At 38.6% G+C, this 24,146-nt stretch overlaps 1 protein-coding gene and 1 pseudogene across 2 annotated transcripts in view; both read left to right on the plus strand.

Moving 5' to 3' along the window:
* ENTPD1 (ectonucleoside triphosphate diphosphohydrolase 1) overlaps nucleotides 1-3,370 on the plus strand; it is an 85,545-nt gene extending 82,175 nt beyond the window's left edge. For both annotated transcript variants that reach the window (XM_060125380.1, XM_060125381.1), the window contains exon 10: nucleotides 587-3,370. In XM_060125380.1, the coding sequence (XP_059981363.1) occupies nucleotides 587-793 (207 nt within the window). In that variant the 3' untranslated portion in view covers nucleotides 794-3,370. The remainder of the gene's footprint in view (nucleotides 1-586) is intronic.
* An 8,331-nt stretch (nucleotides 3,371-11,701) lies between these two features.
* On the plus strand, nucleotides 11,702-16,025 carry LOC132506935 (52 kDa repressor of the inhibitor of the protein kinase-like; annotated as a pseudogene).
* The last annotated feature ends 8,121 nt before the right edge of the window (nucleotides 16,026-24,146 follow it).

Here is a 24,146-nt window from a genome sequence, read left to right on the forward strand (position 1 = left end):
ATGCATATGCAGTCTTTCATCTTTCGTCAAGTAAGACTGACTTGCTGGGATTATTCCCCAATTTTTCCTTAGTTGAATCATAAAAGAAGTCCTGGTTTCATATGGATGAGATTCCTGGGCCTGACATTGATACACAAGGCCAGGGACAGTCATTATTCTCTCACCCTTTGCCCGCTTCCCGTCATCCACCCCCCCTTCCCCACCCCAGCCACCCACATTCACACAAACAGCAAAAGAAGAATGCAAATTTCCAAAGGCCTAATTTAAATTAAGTTCTTCTAGGCAGGAGAACTGAGCGGTCATTCCCCAGATTCCTCTCTGAATTTGGGGAATTTAGTAGTGAGGCCCCACACTCTTCTGAATTGGGGGAATTTAGTAGTGAGGCCCCACACTCTCCTTCTTAATCACTTGCTCCTGCTCCATTTTCCCCACAGCCGCCTTCCCAATTCAGAATATAAAAGTAATCCATTTAGAGAACTGAACATGGTGCTCTCACTTCCTGGTTGCTCAGTGTTATGGATAGGGTTGCATGAAAGCTCATTTAATCCTCGGACCAGAAACAACAGACTTTCCCCACTGTTTGCAGGTCCGGAGCACCAGCGTCGGGTGGACTTTGGGCTACATGCTGAACCTGACCAACATGATCCCATCTGAAGAGCCATTGTCCACACCTCTCTCCCACTCCACATATGTCTTCCTCATGGTCCTCTTCTCCCTGATCCTGGTCATAGTGGTCGTAATAGGCATATTTATCTTTCACAAGCCTTCGTATTTCTGGAAAGACATGGTATAGCAGGAACAGCTGAAATCTGCTGGCTGGAGTGAGAAGAAAACTTGCCCAGGGAGCACTTTCCTCCACAGTGGTGTACAAGGCCAGTGTTGACCAGCATGAAGCTTCCTTGGCTTTTGCTGAAGCCTTTCCATGGGAGGTATTTACCACCCACTGCCTCAAGAACTTCCTGGCAGACATTGTCTCTTTTGTGAGTCTCTCCAAACTCCCCCCCTTTCTCTTTTGTACTCTGTGCTTGTGTAGCTCTTGAAGACCTGCCTCCTTTCATGATAGTTGCTTTATAAAAGAACAATATTGACTTTATCCAGAAGAACTGAGAGTCCTGAGTCCTGTGCTGGGAAGTTGCCCTGGCTAAAAGAAGAATCTTGGGAACTGATTCAGTTGTGGTCTTACAGACCCTTTCTCTCTCCTGTTTCCCATTTATTAAGAAAGCCATCCAATGCCTTTGGAGAAGACAGACACATATCCCATGCCCAGCCTGCCCTTTGCATGGGAGAATTTTCTAGTCTAGGCAAGTATGTGCTAGGGCGAAAGAGTCCTACAAAGGAATTTATGGGATGTGCAGTTAATCCAATAGTTAATCCAAGACAAAAGAGGGATGTGGGTAAGTCACATATTCCTGGGTGATGCCAAAATGCCAGAGTGGGACACCCAGACCAGAGATTATTTAAAAAGCTGCTGTACATATACATAGGCATTCAAATATCAGGGCATATTATCTGGTAGGTGTACACATGTCTGGAAGAAAAATACAGTTACAACACAAGGTCAGGAAAGTGCATCCTCCAACACATCTATTGGGGTTTTGTTTTTATTGCAGTAAAACGCATATAACCTAAAATTCACCATTATGACATATACAATTTAGTGGCATTTAGTACATTCACAATGTTGTGCAACTGTCACCAATATCTAATTCCAGAATATTTTCATCACTAAGAAATTATTGGCTGGGGATAAGACCATCCTGTGGTAGGCTTGAACCATCAACCATTTCCATTTAGCCAAGCATGCTAACCGGTTGCACCACAAAGATGCTCACTGAGTTTTAAAGCCATGCCATATCTTACTGTCCCAGGGTTTAATTTAGTGAAAGAGTTGCATTAGTGAAGAGTGGCATGCCTTTTTTGTTGTCATGGTATTTACACAACAAAATGTGCAAGGAACCACATCTGCAAGTTTTGCTGCCGGTTCTAGGTACTTTTGCTTTAAGCATCTTTGCCATAGACATTTTTGCCACAAACATTTCACTGCAAATAATTGGCTCTAAAGCAATTTTGCCATAAAAGATAAAATAATGGAAAATCAAAGAGGGATAATTAAAAGGACATAATGAAACGAATAACAAAATTCAAGACTTATTGTGAAATATAAAATATTTGAGTACATTTAAAGTGTGTGTTGATTCATGGCAATACTGTGCACATAACTGATTTTATTTTGTGGGTTGTATCTAAGCACTTGTCTTCCAAGTCTTTCATTCATAGCATTTTATACTTTTTTTTTTTGCTCATTGATTTGTCTCCTCGTTCTGCATTGTACTTTTTCTTTTTTGCTAAAATTTCTTCCTTCGTAAAGAGCGATGTAAGTTTCCAAATACTTAGAGGCATCTTTGTAACTGAGCTTTGTGTTGTGTTTTGAAAGCTTCTACACGGTTGTTGTTTGTTCTTGGCATATTGTCACGTGTCCATTGACAGATGGTTCCAAAGTTGTGTGGGAAATGTGGGTTCACCTCTGCACCTTCCAGGACCTTGGTCTCTTTCTCCTCCACTGTAGTGTGTTTCAAAATAAGAAACCAACTTTTGGGGCAAATCACTGTCATATGCCAGCTCGATAAAGCCATCAATAATGTCGCCAACTGGAAGAAATGCTAACATATTTCAACCAGTTGAAACCAAACTGTCAAACCAAAAACTGTCAACCAGTTATTTTATCTTTCACAGGGAATTTGCCTTACAGCCAATTAGTTATTCGACGAAAATGTTTGTTGCAGAAGTGCTTGTGGCAGAGATGTCAATGGCAAAGATGCTTATGGTGAAGGTACCTAGAACCCATTTCAAGATGTAATTAATATATGTTACTAATGATATATTTTTTAATATTAAGTCTTTGAAATCTGTTGTGTATATTACACTTACAGCACATCCTAACCAGGACTCCATTTCAAGTACTCAATAGCCACGTGTGGCTAGTGGCTACCATATTGAATAGCACACGTCTAAAAGTACATTCACAGCTAAAAAGACACAGGCAATAACACTTTGTCTTTCTCTTGAGGGGGGGAATTTTCTTTAAACAGCTATAGATGCTATAACATTCTTGCTATTATTTATTATATATGAAGTTTAACATTATTCTTAACAAGCTTTTAACATCCCAGCTCAGAATTTCACATTACTCCTCAGGTTTTGTTGCCTTTTTTGTGAAGACACAGATGCCTATTATTCGGGCCAAGATGCCTGATGAAAGACCTTTGGGAAATTTAATCTGGATTCAAAGATAATACAAGATAATTGGATGCTTATATTCTATGGTCAAAATGTAAACTTGAATATTAAAATAAAGATTAGTCTCTTAATAGCTCACAGAGCAAAGTTTACCATATAATAGTAACGTTACTATTAAAACATATTCTCATTTATTGTCAGTTTGAAAGATGAGCTGAATTTCACTGAAATTGGTCTCATTCCTCTCTGATTCAGAGTCTAATAGTTGCTATCTTGTTAGAACAAGTTGCTCATAGTTAGCCTATGCTAGCCAGGTATTTCTTTCAGTTTGTGCTAGTTTTATAATTTTTTAAAATTTCTTATAACAACCTCAAAATTTCAGTGGCTTACCACAATAAACATTGATTTTTCATGTTCATGGGTCTGCAAGTCAGCTAGTATATCTACTTGCGGTGGTAGGTCTGGTTCAGGCCTGCTCCATATATCTCCCACTCTCCTTGTCTGGTGGCTTCCTGAGCCATGTTCCCATGATGAGTGGTAGGGGCACAAGAAAGGGAGAGAAAATACAGGATGCCTCTTCAGGCCTTGGCCAGGACAGGCCCCTGTCACTTCCATCCACATTCTACTGACCAAAATAAGTCATATGACTAAGCCCAACATTAGGGAGCTGGAGAAACACTGGGAGGAATGGCAGAGTCATGTGGCAAAGGACATGAATAACTAATTCTAACACAGAAAATTCGTGAAACATTGGGCACAACGATTCAATCTACCACAGCGTCTCATTAACTGAAACATAAAGTACGTTTTCTTCAAATTAAAATCTACTTATCTTGCCAAAGAATGTTCTTCTTAAAAAATGTCATTTCTTCTGTGACATCATCAATTACAACTTTTTTTCACAGCCTTAATCAGGGTGCTCTGGCAGCTCCTAAATTAGTCTCACATTCTAAAATGATAGATTTCCTAAGAGACCATCTATTTATTTTCCTTATATGTTTAGGACAGTGTATAGTTAACTACCCAAGTTTTTATTTGCACAAGAACCTAATACAACTGAACATAATTGGTTTTATCACAGGTATAATGGATTTTTTAATAAAAGGGAAAGGAATGTCTCCAAAAGCCTTCTCTTTCAAAAGTGGCATTTAAGGACTGTGCATGTGGTAAAAGCATTGTTGTACTTTTTGCATTTCTCTAGTTTAAGTAATTTAATTTCTAAATTTAAATCGATGATATAATGATGGCACCACTGTCATCAGCATCTGAGTTGACTTTTTATCTTTATATCCCTTTTGCATGATGAATAGCAGAGAACATGGATTAGTCAATGAGAAGTGAGATACAGTCACCTAAGAAACAACATCATTTCTTATAATGAAGTTCTAAGAAGAGAGGGGAGGAAAGTCATGTGAGCCAGATAGGGAACAGTATGTATTTAGGATGACTTAAACTGAACTCTACCCTTCCTCCTAAACCTGCTCCTCCTCCTGCATTTTATCATGATTAATGCCACCACTGCCTCTAGTAACCAAGATCAGAATCAACTTTATCAATGTTGAAGTGACAGGGGCCTGTCCTGGCCAAGACCTGCCCATTCTGCCTTTGCAGCATTTTTCATTTTGATTCCCCTTTACAATCTTCTTGTTATCACCCCAGTAGAGACCTGATATCAGGAACAGTAAGCTTGTCTCCAAACTATTACTTCCAGATTAATCTTTATAAAAAGTGGGCTTAATCACATTGCTCCTCAACTAAAACTGTTGGTGACTTTCTATTGCCTATGAAATAAGGTCATACTCTCCAACAGACATTCAGGCCCTTTGATCCATGCCCATAAGCTCTCCCAGGCTTACATCCCACTTTACCCTCTGATGTTCCTTACACTCTAGCCAAGGTAGACTGATTCTTTACCCAGAGCTGTTCAGGTTATTTGCTCAACTTGGAGCACCTTTGCCCCACTCTGCGTTTAAGGCTCAGCTCAAATGACCCTTCTTCAGTGAAGTCTTCTCCAAATCTCTAAGTCAGAATAAACTGCTTCTTCCCCGTGCTATCACAGCCCTTTACCTGGGCCTCCATTAGAGCATTCAGACCATTCTATTCAGTATTTGGGTTAAGCTTCTTGGGGACAAGATATGTGACCTATCTCTTTTTGAAAAGTTGGGCTCAGGGGTATTTTAGCAGGAACTAAGGTAACAGTCCTAGTTAATCGCTCTTTCCATTGCCAGATGGGCTGGTCCATACCACTGTTTCTGCATCAGTATCCTTATTTATGTTATCTCTTGACATGACCATCCTCTTCCTCCAGCTTGTAAGGACCAGCTCAACTCCTGACTCCCCAGTGAAGCCCTCTTTGATTTTACCCACATTGAACTTTCCCTTCTGGACCATGCATTTAGTTTCAATAGAGCTCACTACATGGGAATTGATTGTACATATTATTAAAGTAGAATTTTAAGGATTAGAATGTACCTTAAAAGGTAATGTTTATCAAAATTTAATGTGTATATGACTTACCCAGGGGTCTTGTTGAAGTAAAAATTACTTAATTTTAATTAATAAAAAATGATTCAGTAGGTCTGGGGTGAGGCTGAGGTGTTCTACATTTCTAACAAGCTGCCAGGTAATGCCACTACAACTGTATGGGGACCAAACTTTGGGTATCAAAGATCTAGATTACTTTCCCATTCCATGGAGTTCCTTCTAATGGCTCTCAGATAAGTGGCCATCTACTGCCTGACTGCCATGCTTCATTTGGCAGCCTGTTCCACAGTGGGCCAGCTCGACTGCCACTTACAAAGCTTACTCCCTCTGCTACACAACAACCCCCAAGTGTTTCTTCCTTTGTCAGTTTTCTGTGCCTCAGGAGTTTTCTGTTTGTGCTGCGCTCTGCCTTTGGGGAGCCACTGCCTGGCACTCAAGTGAAGAACTGGTGTGCCTCAGAGGGATTTCTCCCAGCTCTTCACCCTGCCCCTAGCCTTCAGTTACTGCCTCTGTGCTCTTGGTAGAACCCTGTGGGAAAGAGCTGGAAGGCGATCCATAATGCACGCCTACATGCAACCTTTAAAGGTTCTTTAAAATTTCTGCTGGTTTCTTATTATTTTTGTCTCTGATAGCTTTTTCCTTTGCTGTCACTCTACCAAGGATGAAAGAGTTCTGATGGGTTTTAAATACTGTGATTTTGTAGTCTAGCCAGCTGGGTAGAAGCTACAATCTCTTGCCATATGCACACAAGAATTATTTGTAAAATGAAAAAAAATGAATCATAAGGAAATTATTTTTTACAAAGTTTACAACCAGAAATGCAATTCATTAGCATATGTAACTAAAAGTACAGCCTCAATAAATTAGATTTCTGATTTTGAAAAAGCAACAATTATATATGCTCCACACTGTTAGTTTCCTTATATTTATAAATACTCTTAAATATGTTAAAAAATGTAGATGGCTCATTTTGTAATAACACAAGTTGCCTTTTGACATACAACTTAAATTTTCTATTATGAAATGATTTTTGGCCAAGTAACAATGAAAAAGGGGCAAAGATAGGTAAATGGTGGGCTGTTTGTAAAGTGAACGACTCAATACCAATTGAACTTTTCTCTGATGGTAAATCATAACGCTCTCTCTAAAGCTCATCAGTATACAGGCATACATATTTATAATCAGTAGCTTAAAAATATGACTTTCTGTGCTATTCTGTACCTCTTGGATTTTTACCTTACATTAGTCAACCGAACCACCTTTTAGGAATACGCATGAAGATGGAAGTCCCTGTGAAGAATATGGTGTGAATCTGCTCTGTCTCCTGCAGTTAAATCCATTTGAAGGATATATTCTTCGATTATCATCTGGACAGAGAGGTCTAAATAGAAACAAGTTATTTTTAACTTTTTATTATGAGAATTTTCAAACACAAAGTAGAATAATGCAATACACATCCATGTGCCCATTACAGAATTCGTCAATTGTCATCATTTTGCTAATCTTGCAGAAACAAGTGTTAATTATAATCAGAGATAAAACAGGATTCAAACTTCGTGGAAAAGAGTAAAATATACTTTTTTACCAACAGTCAAATGGTGAAAGTGGGCAGAATCATTGCATGGTGCAACATGGTAAAGTACATAGAGGGTTAAGGTCCTTAACAGAAGGATGCATCTTGCATGAAAGAAGGTGGGACATATTTTATAGGCCCCTCTTCAAGCTGCAGGAAGAATCAGGACCACAGCTACACTTGCCTATTTATTTTTTAGATTATGAAGTTAAAGAGAATAGCAGAATCATTCTGGTATAGCAGCAAATCAATGGATTACGTTACTTATAGATAGTCTCTTCTAAAATATTCCTTTGACACTGAGAAGCTGAAGAAGGCTAATGAATCACCTATTTTAAATTGTAATTTTTGCTTTTCATGTATGTTTAAACCTAAAACCTCTCTTTTAGTACGACTGAAATATACCTTTGTGGGATAAGTCTAGCACGTTTTTAATGTAAATATTCAATAGTTTCTATAAAGATCCCTGTTTTTCTCCCTGCTACAGTCCCTTCTTATCCAAATTGTTAATATGCTGTGTTACTTAGGCCTGCCAGTGCTGGGTAAGCTAAAAGGAAGAGGGCAGGAAGAATTCTGTCTTTGCTGTCATCTGGCTTTTCTCCCCCTTCAAAACAAGGTCTCTTTTAATCTATCTAAAATTTTCCTTTAGGTTTTTTCCACCTAAGCAGACTATCTTTGAGCCATTTTTTTTTTAAACAACTTTATTGGAGTATCACTACTTTACAATGCTGTGTTAGTTTCTGCGGCATAACAAAGTGAATCAGCTATATGTATACATATATCCCCATATCCCCTTGCTTTTGTGTCTCCCTCCCACCCTCCCTATCCCACCCCTCTAATTGGCCACAAAGCACCAAGCTGTTCTCCCTGTGCTATGCAGCTGCTTCCCACTAGCTATCTTTTTACATTTGGTAGTGTATATATGTCAATGCCACTCTCTCACTTCATCCCAGCTTACCCTTCCCCTCCCCGTGTCCTCAAGTCCATTCTCTACATCTGCATCTTTATTCCCAACCTGCCCCTAGGTTCATCAGAATCTCTTTTTTTTTTTTTTTAAGATTCCATATATATGTGTTAGCATACAGTATTAGTTTTTCTCTTTGTGACTTACTTCGCTCTGTTTGGCAGACTATAGGTCCATCCACCTCACTACAAATAATTTCGTTTCTTTTTACGGCTAATATTCCATTGAATATATGTGCCACATCTTCATTATCCATTCATCTGTCAATGGACATTAGGTTGCTTCCATGTCCTGGCTATTGTAAACAGTGCTGCAATGAACATTGTGGTACATGACTCTTTTTGAATTATGGTTTTCTCAGGGTATATGCCCAATAGTGGGATTGCTGGGTCGTATGGTAGTTCTATTTTTAGCTTTTTAAGGAACCTCCATACTGTTCTCCATAGTGGCTGTAGCAATTTACATTCCCACCAACAGTGCAGAAGGGTTCCCTTTTCTCCATACCCTCTCCAGCATTTATTGTTTGTAGATTTTTTGATGATGGCCATTCTGACTGGTGTGAGGTGATACCTCATTGTAGTTTTGATTTGCATTTCTCTAATGATTAGTGATGTTGAGCATCCTTTCATGTGTTTGTTGGCAATCTGTTTTCTTTGGAGAAATGTCTATTTAGGTCTTCTGCTCATTTTTGAATTGGGTTGTTTGTTTTTTTGATATTGAGCTGCATGAGCTGCTTGTATATTTTGGAGATTAATCCTCTGTCAGTTGCTTCGTTTGCAAATATTTTCTCCCATTCTGACGGCTGTCTTTTCATCTTATGTTTTCCTTTGCTGTGCAAAAGCTTTTAAGTTTCATTAGGTCCCATTTGTTTATTTTTGTTTTTCTTTCCATTTCTGTAGGAGGTGGGTCAAAAAGGATCTTGCTGTGATTTATGTCATAGATTGTTCTGCCGATGTTTTCCTCTAAGAGTTTTATAGTGTCTGGCCTTACATTTAGGTCTTTAATCCATTTTGAGCTTATTTTTGTGTATGGTGTTAGGAAGTGTTCTAATTTCATTCTTTTGCATGTAGCTGTCCAGTTTTCCAAGCACCACTTACTGAAGAGACTGTCTTTTCTCCATTGTATATTCTTGCCTCCTTTATCAAAGAAAAGGTGACCATATATGCGTGGGTTTATCCCTGGGCTTTCTATCCTGTTCCATTGATCTATATTTCTGTTTTTGTGCCAGTACGATACTGTCTTGATTACTGTAGCTTTGTAGTATAGTCTGAGGTCAGGGAGTCTGATTCCTCCAGCTCCATTTTTCTTTCTCAAAATTGCTTTGGCTGTTTGGGGTCTTTTGTGTTTCCATACAAATTGTGAAATTTTTTTTCTAGTTCTGTGAAAAATGGAATTGGTAGTTTGATAGGGATTGCACTGAATCTGTAGATTGCTTTGGGTAGTATAGTCATTTTCAATATATTGATTCTTCCAATCCAAGAACATGGTATATCTCTCCATCTGTTTGTATCATCTTTAATTTCTTTCATCAGTGTATTCTGGTTTTCTGCATACAGGTCTTTTGTCTCCTTAGGTAGGTTTATTCCTAGGTATTTTATTCTTTTTGTTGCAGTGGTAAATGGGAATGTTTCCTTTATTTCTCTTTCAGATTTTTCATCATTAGTGTATAGGAATGCAAGAGATTTCTGTGCATTAATTTTGTATCCTGCTACTTTACCAAATTTATTGATTAGCTCTAGTACTTTTCTGGTAGAATCTTTAGGATTCTCTATGTATAGTATCATGTCATCTGCAAACAGTGACAGTTTTACTTCTTCTTTTCCAATTTGGATTCCCTTTATATCTTTTTCTTCTCTGATTGCTGTGGCTAAAACTTCCAAAACTATGTTGAATAATAGTGGTGAGAGTGGGCAACCTTGTCTTATTCCTGATCTTAGTGGAAATGTTTTCAGTTTTTCACCATTGAGAACGATTATACATCACTTGAGGGTGCTGATCATTAAGAAGTCTTGACTTTTTCCCAGGCCTGTGGGGGAAAATATGCTATAAGTCCTTAGTATTCTAACAGTAAGTGAAGGATAAATGCTAAGTTACTAGCAAAGTCTCCCGTTATTCAAGTCAGCAGAACACAATTTTGTTGTGATGTCCCCTAAATTGGGAGGGATGTGCCACATTTTAACTTTCCTTCTTTGTATCTGCTAATGAGCACAAAATTCTCTCTTGCAGCTATCAACTTGTAAATTTCCAAACAAAAGTGTGTTGGTATTAAACAGAATAGTTTTTTTTCTGAAAGTTGGTGAACAACACATTTTACAACATCTTTTCATTTAAAGGACTATTTCATAACCAGATCACTTTTACCACAATTTATATGATATGGGTTAAGGAAATAATCTTAAAAATATGGCTGATGACATGCTGGATTACTGAACTGACTTCATGTCACAAAATATAATAAAAACATATATTGATTTTTATATAATTATTCCTAAGATCTATTAATAGATTATAATAGAAAATATTTAATATAAATACATTTGGGCTGTTTCCAATTTTTGACTATTATAAATAAAGCCACTATGAGCATTCATATCAGTTTTTTGTGTAAACACAAGTTTTCATTTTTCTAGGATAGATGCTCAAGACTGCAACTGCTGGGTCAGATGTTAAATCCATTTTTAGTTTTATAGGGAACTGCATAATTACATAGGGAACTACAGAACTACATATAGGGAACTACATAAACATAAAAATACACCAACTTGATACAGAGTTTAAAAGAGGAATAGATAGCATTTGGAATGACAAAAAGATAACTATTAAAAACACAGGATGAGATATTATAATTGACCACAAAGTCAGAACCTTGCTTTCCAGCAACAAGAAAAGGAAAGTTTAATTAAAAAACAACAACAAAAAACCCCCAAACTAAACAACAAAAAACCGTAATATTGTCTTAAAAAAACCCAAATGAATGGGAGAAAATATTTGCAAATGATATGACTGATAAGGGGTTAATATCCAATATATATAAACAGCTCATACAACTCAGTATCAAAAAAACAAACAACCTGATTTTAAAAATGGGCAGAACACCTGAATAGGCATTTTTCCAAAGAAGATACACAGATGGCCAACAGGCACATGAAAAGATGCTCAACATCAGTAATCAACAGAGAAATGCAAATCAAAACCACAATGAGATATCACCTCACACCTGTCAGATGGTCATCATCAAAAAGACCACAGATAACAAGTGTTGGTGAGAATGTGAAGAAAAGGGAACCCTAGTACATTGCTCGGAATGTAAATTGGTACAGCCACTGTGGAAAACAGTATAGAGGTTCCTCAAAAAACTAAAAATAGAACTACCATATGATCCAGCAATTCCATTCCAGAGTATATATCCAAAGAAAACAAAAACACTAAATTTCAAAAGATATATGCACCCCATATTTGTGGTGACAAAAGTTTTTAGAGAAGATTTGATTATCAATAGAAGGATGGTAGAATAAACTAATGTATAGTTTTGGACCATTATATAACTTTTACCAGGAATGAGTTCAGTCTTTATTGACCTGATGGAATGTCTATAATATACTATTAAGGAACAGTATTCATTGAAGGGTAATATGTACTGTTTGAGATCCCATTTTTATTTATTATTATTATTATTATTATTAATTTTTTTTTTTGCGGTAGGCGGGCCTCTCACTGTTGTGGCCTCTCCCGTTGCGGAGCACAGGCTCCGGACACGCAGGCTCAGCGGCCATGGCACACGGGCCCAGCCGCTCCGCGGCATGTGGGATCTTCCCGGACCAGGGCACGAACCCGTGTCCTTTGCATTGGCAGGTGGACTCTCAACCACTGCGCCACCAGGGAAGCCCTATTTTTTATTTAAAAATTAAAAAAAAATTTATTTTTGGCTGGGCTGCGGCTCATGGGATCTTAGTTCCCCAACCAGAGATTGAACCCGGGCCACGGAAGTGAAAGTGCCGAGTTTAAGTGCCAAGTTTTAACCCTTGAAGAGAAGGAAAACAATACTTAAAAATCTTTATTTGAAATTTTGATTCTTATGGGAAAACGGAACATACCTCTGGATGGACATGAAGCTGATGAAATCCCAGAAGTTCTCTTTACTCGTGATAACTTTCAAGCACTGCCTGAGTACCGGATCAATTCTGGCGAAGAGGTTCTGAGAAAGCGCTTTGAGACAACAGCAGTTAACACATTGTTCAAAAACATAGCAGAAACAGATGCTAGAGATCTGTGAGAGCTGCATTCGGGAAGAAACCCTCAGAGAAGTGGGAGACTCTCACTTCTTTTCCATCCTCACTGACGATGTGGTGGGCATAACAGGGAAAGAGTACCTGCCTGTGTTGGTGAGGTTTGTTGACGAAGCTCACAACCTGAGAGAGGAATCTGTGGGCTTCCTGCCTTATGAAACTGATGCAGAAATTTTGGCTATGAAATTTCACACTATGATTAACTGAGAAGTGGGGATTCAACATAGAGTACTGTCATGGCCAGGCTTACATTGTGTCCAGTGGATTTTCTTCCAAAATGCACGTTGTTGCTTCTAGACTTTTAGAGAAATATCCCCAAGGTATCTACACACTCTGCTCTTCCTGTGCCTTAAATATGTGGTTGGCAAAATCACTGCCTGTTATGGGAGTATCTGTCGCATTAGGAACAATTGAGGAAGTTTGTTCTTTTTTCCATCTATCACCACAACTGCTTTTAGAGCTTGACAATGTAATTTCTGTCCTTTTTCAGAACAATTAAGAAAGGGGCAAAGAACTGAAGGAAATTTGCCATTCTCCAGTGGACAGGCAGGCATGATGCTTTTGAAATCTTAGTGGACCTCCTACAAGCACTTGTTGTATGTTTAGATGGTATAAAGAGTGTCACAAATGTTAGATGGAATAACTGTATAGCTGGCCGAGCATTTGTACTCTGTAGTGCGGTAACAGATTTTGATTTCATCGTTACCATTGTTGTTCTTAAAAATGTTCTATCTTTTACAACAGCCTTTGGGAAAAATCTTCAGGGGCAAACTTCTGATGTCTTCTTTGCAGCCAGTAGTTTGACTGCAGTGCTGCATTCACTAAATGAAGTGATGGAAAATATCGAAGTTCATCATGAATTTTGGTTTGAGGAAGCCACAAATTTGGCAACCAAACTTGATATTCAGATGAAACTCCCAGGGAAATTTCACAGAGCTCAGCACAGTAACCTGGAATCTCAGCTAACCTCTGAGAGTTACTATAAAGAAACTCTTAAGTGTTCCAACAGTGGAACACATTATTGAGGAACTGAAAGATATATTCTCAGAACAGCACCTCAAAGCTCTTAAATGCTTATATCTGGTACCCTCTGTCATGGGACAGCTCAAATTCAATACATCAGAGGAGCATCATGCTGACATGTACAGAAGTGATTTACCTAATCCTGACACACTCTCTGCTGAGCTGCATTGTTGGAGAATCAAGTGGAAACATGGAAAATTATAGAACTTCCATCCACTATTTATGAAGCTCTTCATCTGGCAGACATCAAGATTTTCCTAATGTTTACGCATTGCTCAGGGTCCTACGTATTCTTCCTGTGATGAAGGTTGAGAATGAACGCTATGAAAATGGGCAAAAGCATCTCAAAGCATACCTGAGGAACACTTTGACAGACCAAAGGTAAAGTAACTTGGCTTTGCTGAACATAAATTTGGATATAAAACACGATTTGGATTTAATGGTGGATACATATATCAAACTCTATAGAAGTAAGTCAGAGCTTCCTATAGATAATTCAGAAACCATTGAAAATACCTAAGAGACTTTTAAAATAGCCTCTCTCTTATATTTGATATTTGAAGAAATCTGTAAGCAATCTAAAAATACCTTACAGAAAAGTTGTAAGGTGTACGTAGGCCACTTAATCACTGAATATCTTGACCTGTAGGCCTCCCATTGAGTACATTAGTCATTGATAATCTGCCTGTTTAAATGGCCTGTTTGAAGTCCCATGCTTTGGAGACCTAACTGTTCTTCCAGAAGATAGCATTGAAAGTACCATGTTACACTCTGTGTGATCTCTGCTAATGGCACTTTGGAATTGTATTAGTTAAGTCATTTTAGACATTAACATTTATCACTGTGGATCCAATTGTCAGGTATTGAGTTATCAGTTCTTTGAAGAAATAAATTTTGAGGAGGTATGGGTGGAAGGAATACATTTTATAAACATTACAGTGAAGCTCATGACTGACCTTTGAATAGTAGGAGTTTTAAGTATGCTGTTAAAAATCTGTAAGGGACTCTTAAGAAAATTATCAGACTGTAAGAGAAACACGTGAGCTTGCCAAACAAGGATTTCAGTGTAGATTCTGTCTTTATCAAATGAACTTAAAGTAACAAGTTATACTTAAAGTTTGAATGGAAGAGCCTGCCATTGTTGTTCCACATCTGGTTGTTGTTTATATTCCTTTATTGAGCCTACATCTTCATAAGCTTTTTGGCAGGTATATGTTGAACACTTCTGTTTCATGGTCAAGACAGGATCAGAGGCCATGGATACTGACAACTGATTTGTCTGTTTTTTTCTGTCTTTTTCCATGATCTACTGCCTCATCTTGATTTATAAGCAAAACCTAGAAAACCTACAAAAATAAGTGTTTTGTAGTTTATCTAGGAATAATACAGAAAATATTGCTGTAATTTTTGGTGAAGAAAATCAATTTTGTATAGCTTTTATCAACCTAAACAAAATGTGAATTTTGTTTTTAAAAACAAGTGGGGTAGGGCTTCCCTGGTGGCGCAGTGGTTGAGAGTCTGCCTGCCGATGCAGGGGACGTGGGTTCGTGCCCCGGTCCGGGAAGATCCCACGTGCCGCGGAGCAGCTGGGCCCGTGTGCCATGGCTGCTGAGCCTGCGCGTAAGGAGCCTGTGCTCTGCAACGGGAGAGGCCACAACAGTGAGAGGCCCGCGTAAAAAAAAAAAAAAAAAAAAAGTGGGGTAGAAAGTTTAAGGAACGATAAAAGAACAGTAGCTGTGAGTAGGAAAAGGAAAAAATGGCTAGCTACATTATAGACCATGACAAATCATCACCACAATAATCTGGCTATGTGATTTTCACTACTAGAATTTAGTTACATTTATATATATATATCAGTTGAAAAAGCAAATGGCTAAACTGAACTAGGGTGGAGAGTATGCTGGGAAAAAGTGGAAGCAAGACAAAAGGCAAGGAAAGTTTAGATACTAGTGTGAATAAATAATAAACCAAGTAATGTGGCTAGACAAGGAAGAAAGTTAATCTATTGACAGAGACTACCGACGATAAAATGGTAGTCAAGAGACAGGGTCTTCATGAGGTGAGGGATTAAATATAGAAAAATAAGGGAGAGGGAGAGATGAAGAAGGAGAGGAGAAGGTTAGACTTTAGGATTTTTAATATTGAACAGTCTTAGATGTTATGGTCCTGCAGTCAGTTAAGGGAATTTGGGGTGCTGAACCTGTGATACACGTGAAGTTTTCTGGGTGTTTACCAAGTATGACAGAACGTAGAGGCAGTGTACGATTTACCGATCTCTGGATCTTAAATGAAACTTTCATAATACTGTTTCGGTGCCGAGCTGCCAAAGACATTGGGACTTTATTTGGTTATTAAGGTTAACATCAGTATTAGTTTTGGTGACTATACTATTAAAAGATAAAAACTCTAAGAAACTCAGGTAATTAATGAATCTCAAAATAAAAAGATTAATAATGTTTATACTCTTCTGTCATTAATATATACATTTAGAAAATAAAATCAAAGCTGAAAAACTCATCAGAGACTCACACAAGATAACTGTAAATTTCAAAGGCGAACTAAAGGTTACCCCTTGAAGCATGAGTACAGTTCGGAACATAAAACAGTATTTTAACCTCTAGAATGTACGTTTATAGAACACTGCTTAAAAATGTAAATCAATTTTGAATATTTACATTAGAGAGTGAGGTCCCAGCTTAAACTCACCCAGTGTTTGGCAAGAATCATGTATGACAGCACTCTGTTCCCAATTTTCAGGATTCACGGACTTCATCCCCCTCATCCCCATACAGGGCTACAACTGCCCTTCTCATGGCAGACCCTCTGGTTTTGTGCCAGAAAAGCTCTGAAAAATGGGCAAATAAGTAGAGCAAGAGGGAGACACAGCTGTATGGAATTGAAGATCCCAGCTGTTTTGGATATGAGTATGGAACTCAGTGTGGTTATTCTGTCACAACATATATAATCCCACTAGGACGCAAATATAGCAAAGAACAGAATTTTACTTGGAAAGAGAGTGGGTCCAAAGTGTAACTACCAGGAACTGCTCTTATATGAGGAAAGTGTCTCAAAGTAAAGAAATAAGGCAGAGAGCTTAATAAAAGAGTTTTCCATTTGGATCAAATAAACAGAGAACATCTCTGAAATACATTTCTAAAAACTTTAGAAATCCATGGGAAAATGAATTTTTATTTCAAAAAACAAAAGCAGACCATCTGTCTCCAAATTTAGATGACTATAATACTTCAAATCTGATGCGATCAAAGTATGTTAAGCAGCAGGGTTTAGCAAAGGTCATTTCTCACCTCTCTCTATCTTCTCTCTTTTACTACCATCATCCCTATCCCTCTCCCCCTCCCCCCCAAAAACCCCTCATGTCAAAATATTCTATAATTTAAAAGGCAATTGTACATTTTTTTGTTCTTTTCTAAATCGACCCCAATCACAGTATCTCTTGTCTGTGGCCATATATTTCCCCTCCCCCTCCCCCACTTTGGGAAGAGAGGTCACTGGCAGGTAAAAGTAAATCTGTACCTCCAGATAAGAAAATTGCTGCTTTAGAGTTATTGCAACTAATTTGTTTAATGGTTTTACATTTAACAAAGCACTTTCATATTTCATGGTCACATTTCACATAATCCCAGGTGGCAGGCAGGAGAGGGAATATTATGATCAACCAGGTGGTTCAGATGACAAAACTGCAGCTTAAAGGACTCTAGGGATATCTGAGGCAGATTCATCTTCTGAGGCTGACATCACGGAAGGTAACCGTACCTCTTGACAAAACAGTCCGTCACAGCACTGTCTGGAAACAGTAATATAAATTAAGGTCCTTCTTCCCTCTTACCCTATATAGCTGGAGTTGCAAATTCAGACGCCAGGCAGGATGACACATCTAAGTAAAACATGCCCCAAATAAAGAAACGGTAAAATGAAAAGGTAATTTACACTAAGCCTCAGTGCTGAAGGGGCCAGAGGGGGGTGATGGTAAATGGGAGGACTGGACAACCGGAGAGGCTTTCTGTTCGTAGCGAAGAGAGCTGCAAATCACTTACAACTGACTATTGCCTTGGATGACTGCCATGTATAGATCTGGTTTTTCTAAGTCTGATTTTTCAAGAAATATAGACTTTTATGTTAAGTCTCCTGACCTTTAAATGACAGAAACTTAAAAAAAAAAAAAACAGAATCAAAACACTTTGGCAAGTGAGATTTGGCCCACTAGTTTGAGATATCCGCTGGACTGATACTGCTTCCCTCTTCTTCCCCCCAAAACACATAATGCTCTTTAAACTTGAATATATTTAGGGTTGATTTTTTTCCCCCTCTGAACTGTGTCTACGATTAGAGCTCAAATCCTACCTCTATTTAGCCTGTTCGTTATTTGGGCCTATATAGTTCATAACAATTAGGTGTAGTTATAATGATACATCTCAGAGTGTTCTTGTCCTCACGTTGAGCCACAGCCACCCTCAGCCTCTGCAGGAGACCCTCCAACACTAGTAGTCTTTGAGGGATTGCAGTATGACTCCATTTCCTTGGTGCATCCATAAAATAGTTACTGAGTGAAGACAATGAAGATTATTGACAACGCTACCCTGCTTTTCTGATGGCCTTCTTCAGGAAGTTGTGATTTTTAAGCCATGTGGATGAAAGGCTCTTGGTGCTGCAGCCAGGAGTAAGTGCTGTGCCTCTGACGTGGGAGAGCCAACTTCAGGACACTGGTCCACAAGAGACCTCCCAGCTCCACGTAATATCAAACGGCAAAAATCTCCCAGAGATCTCCATCTCAATATCAAGACCCAGCTTCACTCAACGACCAGCAAGCTACAGTGCTGGACACCCTATGCCAAACACCTAGCAAGACAGGAACACAACCCCACCCATTAGCATAGAGGCTGCCTAAAATCATACGGCCACAGACACCCCAAAACACACCACCAGACGTGGACCTGCCCACCAGAAAGACAAGATTCAGCCTCATCCACCAGAACACAGGCACTAGTCCCCTCCACCAGGAAGCCTACACAACCCACTGAACCAACTTAGCCACTGGGGACAGACACCAAAAACAACGGTAACTACGAACCTGCAGACTGCAAAAAGGAGACCTCAAACACAGTAAGTGAAGAAAAATGAGAAGATAGAGAAACACACAGCAGATGAAGGAGCAAGGCAAAAACCTATCAGTCCAAACAAATGACAAGGAAATAGGCAGTCTATCTGAAAAAGAATTCAGAGTAATGATAGTAAAAATGATCCAAAATCTTGGAAATAGAATGGAGAAAATACAAGAAACATTTAACAAGGACGTAGAAGAACTAAAGAGGAAACAAGCAATGATAAACAACATAATAAATGAAATTAAAAATACTCTAGAAGGGATCAATAGCAGAATAACCAAGGCAGAAGAACGGATAAGTGACCTGGAAGATAAAATAGTGGAAATAACTACTGCAGAGCAGAATAAAGAAAAAAGAATGAAAAGAACTGAGGACAGTCTCAGACACTTCTGGGACAACATTAAACACACCAACATTCGAATTATAGGGGTCCCAGAAGAAGAAGAGAAAAAGAAAGGGACTGAGAAAATATTTGAAGAGATTATAGTTGAAAACTTCCCTAATATGGGAAAGGAAATAGTTAATCAAGTCCAGGAAGCACAGAGAGTCCCATACAGGATGAATCCAAGGAGAAACAGGCCAAGACACATATTAATCAAACTATCAAAAATTAAATACAAAGAAAACATATTAAAAGCAGCAAGGGAAAAACAACAAATAACAGACAAGGGAATCCCCATAAGGTTAACAGCTGATCTTTCAGCAGAAACTCCACAAGCCAGAAGGGATTGCAGGACATATTTAAAGTGATGAAGGAGAAAAACCTACAACTAAGAATACTCTACCCAGCAAGGATCTCATTCAGATTTGATGGAGAAATTAAAACCTTTACAGACAAGGAAAAGGTAACAAAATTCAGCACCACCAAACCAGCTTTACAACAAATGCTAAAGAAACTTCTCTAGGCAGGAAACACAAGAGAAGGAAAAGACCTACAATAACAAACCCAAAACAATTAAGAAAATGGGAATAGGAACATACATATCAGTAATTACCTTAAATGTAAATGGATTAAATGTTCCCACCAAAAGACAGACTGGGGCTTCCCTGGTGGCGCAGTGGTTAGAGGTCCGCCTGCCAGTACAGGGGACGCGGGTTCGTGCCCCAGTCCGGGAGGATCCCACATGCTGTGGAGCGGATAGGCCTGTGAGCCATGGCTGCTGGGCCTGCGCGTCCAGAGCCTGTGCTCCGCAACGGGAGAGGCCGCACTGGTGGGAGGCCCACGTACTGCAAAAAAAAAAAAGATACAGACTGGCTGAATGGATACAAAAACAAGACCCATGTATATGCTGTCTACAAGAGACGCACTTCAGACCTAGGGACACATACAGACTGAAAGTGAGGGGATGGAAAAAGATATTCCATGCAAATGGAAATCAAAAGAAGGCTGGAGTAGCAATTCTCATATCAGACAAAATAGACTTTAAAATAAAGACTATTAGAAGAGACAAAGAAGCACACTACATAATGATCAAGGGATCGATCCAAGAAGAAGATATAACAATTGTAAATATTTATGCACCCAACATAGAAGCACCTCAATACATAAGGCAAATACTAACAGCCATAAAAGGGGAAATTGACAGTAACACAATCATAGTAGGGGACTTTAACACCCCACTTTCACCAATGGACAGATCATCCAAAATGAAAATAAATAAGGAAACACAAGCTTTAAATGATACATTAAACAAGATGGACTTAATTGATAATTATAGAACATTCCCTCCAAAAACAACAGACTACACATTTTTCTCAAGTGCTCATGGAACATTCTCCAGGATAGATCATATCTTGGGTCACAAATCAAGCCTTGGTAAATTTAAGAAAATTGAAATTGTATCAATTATCTTTTCCGACCACAACGCTATGAGACTACATATCAATTACAGGAAAAGATCTGTAAAAAATACAAACACATGGAGGCTAAACAATACACTACTTAATAACGAAGTGATCACTGAAGAAATCAAAGAGGAAATCAAAAAATACCTAGAAACAAATGACAATGAAAACACGATGACCCAAAACCTATGGGATGCAGCAAAAGCAATTCTAAGAGGGGAGTGTGTAACAATACAATCCTACCTTAAGAAACAAGAAACATCTCGAATAAACAACCTAACCTTGAACCTAAAGCAATTAGAGAAAGAAGAACAAAAAAACCCCAAAGTTAGCAGAAAGAAAGAAATCATAAAGATCAGAACAGAAATAAATAAAAAAGAATTGAAGGAAACGACAGCAAAGATCAATAAAACTAAAAGCTGGTTCTTTGAGAAGATAAACAAAATTGATAAACCATTAGCCAGACTCATCAAGAAAAAAAGGGAGAAGACTCAAATCAATAGAATTAGAAATGAAAAAGGAGAAGTAACAACTGACACTGCAGAAATACAAAAGATCATGAGAGCTTACTACAAGCAACTCTATGCCAATAAAATGGACAACCTGGAAGAAATGGACAAATTCTTAGAAATGCACAACCTGCCAAGATTGAATAAGGAAGAAACAGAAAATATGAACAGATCAATCACAAGCACTGAAATTGAAACTGTGATTAAAAATCTTCCAACAGAGCTTTCCTGGTGGCGCAGTGGTTGGTAGTCCGCCTGCTGATGCAGGGGATGCGGGTTTGTGCCCCGGTCCGAGAGGATCTCGCGTGCCGCGAAGCGGCTGGGCCCGTGAGCCATGGCTGCTGAGCCTGTGCGTCCGGAGCCTGTGCTCCGCAGCGGAAAAGGCCATGGCAGTGAGAGGCCTGCGTACAGCACCAAAAAAAAAAATATCCAGCAACAAAAGCCCAGGACCAGATGGATTCACAGGCGAATTCTATCAAACATTTAGAGAAGAGCTAACACCTATCCTTCTCAAACTCTTCCAAAATATAGCAGAGGGAGGAACACTCCCAAATTCATTATACGAGGCCACCATCACCCTGATACCAAAACCAAACAAAGATGTCGCAAAGAAAGAAAACTACAGGCCAATATCACTGATGAACATAGATGCAAAAATCTTCAACAAAATACTAGCAGACAGAATCCAACAGCACATTAAAAGGATCATAGACCATGATCAAGTGGGGTTTATCCCAGGAATGCAAGGATTCTTCAATATACGCAAATCAATCAATGTGGTACACCATATTAACAAATTGAAGGAGAAAAACCATATGGTCATCTCAATAGATGCAGAGAAAGCTTTTGACAAAATTCAACACCCATTTATGATAAAAACCCTGCAGAAAGTAGGCATAGAGGGAACTTTCCTCAACATAATAAAGGCCATATATGACACACCCACAGCCAACATCGTCCTCAATGGTGAAAAACTGAAAGCATTTCCACTAAGATCAGGAACAAGACAAGGTGGCCCACTCTCACCACTCTTATTTAACATAATTTTGGAAGTTTTAGCCACAGGAATCAGAGAAGAAAAGGAAATAAAAGGAATCCAAATCGGAAAAGAAGAAGTAAAGCTGTCACTGTTTGCAGATGACATGACACTATACATAGAGAATCCTAAAGATGCTACCTGAAAACTACTAGAGCTAATCAATGAATTTGGTAAAGTAGCAGGATACACAATTAATGCACAGAAATCTCTGGCATTGCTATACACTAATGATGAAAAATCTGAAAGTGAAATTAAGAAAACACTCCCATTTACCATTGCAACAAAAAGAATAAAATATCCAGGAATAAACCTGCCTAAGGAGACAAAAGACCTGTATGCAGAAAATTATAAGACGCTGATGAAAGAAATTAAAGAAGAGACAAATAGATGGAGAGATAAACCATGTTCTTGGATTGGAAGAATCAACATTGTGAAAATGACTATACTACCCAAAGCAATCTACAGATTCAATGCAATCTCTATCAAACTACCACTGGCATTTTTCACAGAACTAGAAAAAAAATTTCACAATTTGTATGGAAACACAAAAGACCCCAAATAGCCAAAGCAATCTTGAGAACGAAAAACCGAGCTGGAGGAATCAGACTCCCTGACTTCATACTATACTACAAAGCTACAGTAATCAAGACAGTATGGTACTGGCACAAAAACAGAAATATAGATCAATGGAACAGGATAGAAAGCCCAGAGATAAACCCACGCATATATGGTCACCTTATCTTTGATAAAGAAGGCAGGAATGTACAGTGGAGAAAGGACAGCCTCTTCAATAAGTGATGCTGGGAAAACTGGACAGGTACATGTAAAAGTATGAGATTAGAACACTCCTTAACACCATATACAAAAATAAGCTCAAAATGGATTAAAGACCTAAATATAAGGCCAGACACTATAAAACTCTTAGAAGAAAACATAGGCAGAAGAGTCTATGACATAAATAACAGCAAGGTCCTTTTTGACCGACCTCCTATAGAAATGGAAATAAAAACAAAAATAAACAAAGGGGACCTAATGAAACTTAAAAGCTTTTGCACAGCAAAGGAAACCATAAACAAGACAAAAAGACAACCCTCAGAATGGGAGAAAATGTTTGCAAATGAAGCAACTGACAAAGGATTAATCTTTAAAACTTACAAGCAGCTCATGCAGCTCAGTATCAAAAGAACAAACAACCCAATCCAAAAATGGGCAGAAGACCTAAATAGACATTTCTCCAAAGAAGATATACAGATTGCCAACAAATACATGAAAGAATGCTCAACATCATTAATCATTAGAGAAATGCAAATCAAAACTATAATGAGATATCATCTCACACTGGTCAGAATGGCTTTCATCAAAAAATCTAGAAACAATAAATGCTGGAGAGGGTGTGGAGAAAAGGGAACACTCTTGCACTGCTGCTGGGAATGTGAACTGGTACAGCCAATATGGAGGTCAGTATGGAGGTTCCTTAAAAAACTACAAATAGAACTACCATACGACCCACCAATCCCACTACTGGGCATATACCCTGAGAAAACTATAATTCAAAAAGAGTCATGTAACAAAATGTTCATTGCAGCTCTACTTACAATAGCCAGGAGATGGAAGCAACCTAAGTGTCCATCATCGGATGAATGGATAAAGAAGATGTGGCACATATATACAATGGAATATATTACTCAGCCATAAAAAGAAACGAAATTGAGTTATTTGTAGTGATGTGGATGGACCTACAGTCTGTCATACAGAGTGAAGTAAGTCAGAAAGAGAAAGACAAATACCGTATGCTAACACATATATATGGAATCTAAGAAAAAAAAATGTCATGAAGAACCTAGGGGTAAGATGGGAATAAAGACACAGACCTACTAGAGAATGGACTTGAGGATATGGGGAGGGGGAAGGGTAAGTTGTGACAAAGTGAGAGAGTGGCATGGACATATATACACTACCAAACGTAAAACAGATATCTAGTGGGAAGCAGCCGCATGGCACAGGGAGATCAGCTTGGTGCTTTGTGATCACCTAGAGGGGTGGGATAGGGAGGGTGGGAGGGA

The sequence above is a fragment of the Lagenorhynchus albirostris genome, chromosome 16, assembly GCF_949774975.1.
Source record: "Lagenorhynchus albirostris chromosome 16, mLagAlb1.1, whole genome shotgun sequence".
In the NCBI taxonomy this organism is placed as follows: domain Eukaryota; kingdom Metazoa; phylum Chordata; class Mammalia; order Artiodactyla; family Delphinidae; genus Lagenorhynchus; species Lagenorhynchus albirostris.